The sequence below is a fragment of the Etheostoma cragini genome, chromosome 22, assembly GCF_013103735.1.
Source record: "Etheostoma cragini isolate CJK2018 chromosome 22, CSU_Ecrag_1.0, whole genome shotgun sequence".
Classification (NCBI taxonomy): domain Eukaryota; kingdom Metazoa; phylum Chordata; class Actinopteri; order Perciformes; family Percidae; genus Etheostoma; species Etheostoma cragini.
Window position 1 is genome coordinate 20,605,643 of NC_048428.1, and position 5,445 is coordinate 20,611,087.

The 5,445-nt window shown below is 41.0% G+C and overlaps 1 protein-coding gene across 2 annotated transcripts in view; it reads right to left on the minus strand.

Moving 5' to 3' along the window:
• drosha (drosha ribonuclease III) overlaps positions 1-5,445 on the minus strand; it is a 92,611-nt gene that overhangs the window by 24,512 nt on the left and 62,654 nt on the right. For both annotated transcript variants that reach the window (XM_034861545.1, XM_034861544.1), the window contains exon 25: positions 1,940-2,097. In XM_034861545.1, the coding sequence (XP_034717436.1) occupies positions 1,940-2,097 (158 nt within the window). The remainder of the gene's footprint in view (positions 1-1,939; positions 2,098-5,445) is intronic.

Below are 5,445 nucleotides of genomic sequence, written 5' to 3' on the forward strand. Positions count from 1 at the left end.
AACCTTTGTGCCAAGGCTCAGTAATGTTTGGCCCTCATCCTCTGTGCCCCACTTACTGGATTTACTTTTTGGGGAAAACAAAGACTAATGTTCATTTTATGAAACATTGAATGAATTATTTACAGTTAAACTTAAAGATGCACCGAGGTTAGAGAAGCACAATAGTGGCCCAATGTTGCAGTATTGTATCTATAGTATAGTATAGCTTAGATTTGTTTCATCAGATTTCTGCTCATGTTTACAATGTTGTGCACATTCAAAATATAACTCCTCCCATCTCTGTTGTCCGAGATTTGGAGAGCTGTAATATAGTCTGCTGTACATGTCATTGCTCTGCTGGTATGGTGGATCTCATTCAGACCGTCTGGCAGACACAGAGGCCCATTTGGGTCTCTGGTCTCTGACAAAGTTTAGAGGAGGCTGTATGTACGCTGCTCGTTATCGGAAGTCTACGCACGGATGCAACGCGTCACTGCCCACAGCAGAGCGAGTCCACTAAAATGAACTGAAATGAATGCTAGATCTATAGAGAAACTCATCTTTCAGAAATTTGACCGACCGGGCTGACACTTCAGCATGAGAAATCGGGGGTGTGGCGTGTGAGCTTGTGAAACCATTCAAATGCGTGTGTCTCACAGCCAATGCGTGGGAGTTGGGAGCCCTGGAAATGATATGCCTAAGGCATGGTGTAAAACTCTTTATATACACAGATCTTCCAGATGTTAATGGGATAAATTAATGGAAAATTTACTTCCGGAACCCAAGGTCTCCAGGAGGAGGGGCGGGAGTGTTAAGCTCTATTGTGTTGTGTTATAAAGCTCCATTGCAAGTGAGTCAAGCTTCCATTGCAAACAGCCCTCTTGTACCCAGACTCAAAAACACCTCAGATTGGAGTGAACAGTTTTTTTTTTTTTTTTAATACCAATCTTTCTCAAACTTGCATTCTGTCAATGAGTGAGGAGTGTTGCATTGTAGCTACAAAATGATGACGTAATTTTTGTTGTTGTTGTAACAAATGGGCCAAGCCATCCAATTAATTTCAAGATTTGTCCGTGGAAGTTTGTAAGTTTACTGACTATTGAACATATGTCATGGCGGAAGGTTGAGAGGAAAAAAACATTTCCAATGTCAGGAATAAATCACCACAGGGTCACTGTGAAACGTTGCAATTAACAGAGAAGAACAACAAAAACAAAATACAAGAATACCGCAATAATATATGTAAAGTTTATGTAGTCTAAACTAAAAGATACCCAAAAATATATTGAAGTGAGAATCGAGGAATTCACAAGGTGGACTCAAGCATGATAATAAGAGAAAAAAAAATCTGTCACATAGGAGATGGGGCTGCAATGAATGAAAATGAGAAAATGTAAACTCTTTGCCCTGAACAACCCAGTGAATCAAAACCCCATTCCCCATGAGGCACTGGGGTTGCAGCCTCACAGGTAGAGGCAGACTACAGATATGGGGTCTTCAAAGTCCCACGGGCTTCACTCTCTCTCTTTCTCTCTCTGCTGTGAAACCCTTGGATTATAGGGACTGGGCCAAAAAAGCAGTGAAAGAGGCTATCTTTCACTGAGGGACTTGGTTAAACTTGACATTCAAGACATCCCTTGTTATACAGACAGTCTTAGTGACTGCAAGGAAATATATATGCTGCAAGGGTTAACTATAATGATGATGTGGGAGGAGGCGGCTGCTGCATTCACAACAGATAAAACAATTTAAAATGCCCGATGTATGATAAAACTCCCAGCATCTCAGATCATATTATATATTATAATGCATCATGACTCATCACCTCTGAAGGGAACAACAGACAAAGCCGGACTTGTTCTGCAGAATCCTTGCAAATTACATCAACTACCGGGGCCTCACTTTGAATTTTAATTGGCTGTAACTCCATTATCAACAAACAAACACTGACCGTACTTACAGGGTGAGGTGGTTGAAGCCCACAGTCCTCAGGGTGAAGGCTCTGGCGAGAAGACGCACATGTGTGAACAAAACTCCAATAGAGTCCTCAAAGCTGGTCAGTTTCTGGAGGACAGGTGATGTCTCAATCAGCTGCCTGTCCGTCTGAGGTTCCTGAACCTGTCCAAGGAAAAAAAACATAGCATGTAGACAAAGAATTTTGGACACCAATGCCAAAATACATCTATCTGCTCCACTGTTTGGGGCAATGAAGGAAGTTTTAAATGGTTCAGCCCACAATTCATATTTCTGACAATAGTGTTCTTCCAACTTTCCAAAGGTTTGTGTCTGTCCCTTTCCTGTTACAACATCCCAAAAGCCACCCTTTACAAAGCCAACTCTATAAAGAAATGTTTTTTCCAGATTTAGACAACAACAACTAAACTCTAAACAAAAGAAAGTATAAACAGATGGATCTTGAGCGATTTTCAAAACGTGTCCATAGTGTCGACCGGTCTTAGGTCCAATGAGAGAGGGTTCCAAAGTTTAGGAGCTACAACCTCAAAAGCAGTCTCCTTTTGTCTTGAGCCGAGAGCAAGGAACACACATCAAACCGCGATCAGAGGACCTCAGAGACCAGCTGCTGATGAAGGGCTGCACATGCTCTTTAATGTAGGCAGGTACCTGACCACGCAGGCCCAAGGCCTTTTAAAGCCTAAAAGTGATCACAAGGATCTGGAATCTAAATACAACTTATTTGTCATTGATTGATTTATTATAATTGCAATAGTATGTACTATTTGAGTTTTGAGATAGTATGTCGTACACTATTCTTTTCTTTTTTGAAAACAAGACAAAACAGTATGAAAATATGAAACATATGAAGTAAGTCAGTAATATATAATAGCAGTCTCTATGAACTATATGTGGAGATAATATACCACATACTTAACTGACTGTTGAGCTTTTTAGGGGCGTACGACATTTCAGAAAAATGTCACGATTCAATTCCGATTTATAGGCTCAAGATTCCATTCACTATTGATTCTCTATCAAAACGATTCACAGTATGTAAATATAGTTACTTTCCCCACGTATGTATGTACAGTATATATATATTGTTCATGTGGATTTGTTTGTTATGTGTTATTTAACATACTGTAATGATGTATGTTGTGTGTGATGTCTGTAAGCTACTGGACCTTAAAGGTTCCCTCGGAGATCAATAAAGTATATATCTATCTATCATGTGATTGCAGTAGACAAAAAAGATATTAAAACATATTAAAACAATTTAAAAAAAATATGAATCGATTTTGGGAATTCTGATGATTGATTTTGAATTGGTTGAGCTTGAATCACAATTTGAATACGAATCGATTTTTTTGCACATCCCTATTGCTTTTGTTTATGTATGACATATTTTTTGCAATAAGTATATTATACGTATGTATTAATCTATGACAGAGTGAAACCAAACCCAAAGCAGAACAGAGCACATATGCAACAAGTACTAACCAGTGCGACCACGTCAAGGATTCTTAAACCAGACACCGACAAATCCTACCTACTTGTTCAATGAAGTCGCTCCATGTAAGAGCGTCACTTGAATTCCTTAAATGAAATAAACCTCAGTGTGTGCTGCTTGAGGGCTTGTTTTGAGTGTGTTTTTTTTTTGCTCTGCCTCAAAACAAACTCATATGATCTGCAGCAGATGGAATCTCTTAGTCATTAAGTTAAACAGCTCGCATTTTTCTTTTTCTTTAAATATGGTGATTCAGTCAATTACTATCTGTGGTAAATCGGTCTTCTCTGGTCTAAAGCAGGCTATATCAGAGACTCCTGGCTTTTTGATGTTATGTTTCGAAAGAATAGTGTTTTTGTGAAAATTGCTTAGATGATGTCTTTAACAGTAGCTCTAGGGCTTGGTGAGTTTAGCGGTAGATGGTTTCAGCAAAAAGACACCGCTCGCTTTAACTACCGTATTTGCTCATGTCTGTGCTCATTAGAAAAATAAATGGGATGCTATGTGCATGCATGTTTGTTGAATCAACAGATATCCTTATGGGTGCATTAATTAGATGGCTAGAAACATCTAATTGGTCTCTGCGTGGAGCGACTATATGGCTGAGCAAGACATCTTTCCCAAAGAAAACATTCAAAGGGAAAGCACAATAAATGGACTTTGTTTAGCTCTACATAAAGTCCCAGAAAAGAAGAAGACTAACGAAAGCTAGAGTCATGACTCGCGAGGGAAAGATGGCCACTTTCATTTTCCAGCATCTGCATTTTCATGAAGGAATGTCATGTAAACAGCTTTCTCAGAGTCTCCCGTCTCAGGTTAGCGCGTAGCTTCCAACTCACTATTTTTATTGGAGTGCAACAGAGTGCTTCCCTCTGTTAATTAACAAAAAGTCATGAATCACAACTAGCGGCATCTGACGAGATCAGCCCTGATAGGCGCTAGCTATCCTTTAGGGGGAATGGCCTGCAGCAAGGCTTCAAACGAAGTGGAGAGGGGAGAAATAAAATCAACAGCAGTTATGAAGAAGAAAAAAATACACTTTTGATATGGCTTCAAAGCATCACTTTCAGCTGAGTCCAACAGAAAGCCGAATCAGAGCCGAGGTCATTTGAGGCACTAAAACCCTGACACTCATGTTTCTCCTCAATAAACCAGAGAAGAAATTATGAAATCCAGACTCAACGTAAATGACACTCCGGTAAATTATTCTGGAGAGCTGGGGGTGATGACGCGCTGGTGCGAATCGAGCAAACACGAAAGACATCAAGATTTGCCTGTCAACCACAAAGCATTCCACTGCGCTCTGTAGGGCACGACTGTGGCAAGGCTAATGGATGCGTGTATGCCAAAGACGGGTGGACGCATAATTACACACGCCAGGGCGAGTTGCCATTGCCATCCACTCAAACCTCATTAACACGGCTCCTCTTTCATCTCCGTTTTGTCTTCCTCGTATCGGTGGGCAGGAAAGCAGTGGTGACACCTTGTTAATTCTCAGCAACTATTTCGGGCATAATGTTCTCACCTAAACTCCTGGGGGCTTTCATCAATTACATTACAAATAAGGAAATAAATAAATAATAATGAAGGGAAAGATGTTCTTCCTTGTGTGAATCTGCTTAAATTATATCATCTCAAGCCAAAAGGTCAGGATGCTATCAAGCTACCGAGAGGTTGGCAAAATTTAACAGGCATTACCCCACTGGCCGGGGACCACCCTGAGGAAAGAGCAGACACGCGCAGTGTGGTAATGAGGCTGGGGCTCAGAAGCGGCTAATGACTACTAAGGCAGCACACTGTGGAGGTTCCCCTCGCACCACAGAGCGCTTGTAGGGCTGACCGCGGGGCTCCACCCTGACCACGGTGCCCGCCGCTGTGCAACTCACTAGGAAAACGGACGGCGGGATGTAATGGGTATATTCTGAAAACTGAGATGCACAACAAACATTCAAGCTCTCTGCAGAGCATATGGGGATGAAACATACACACACACACACACACAC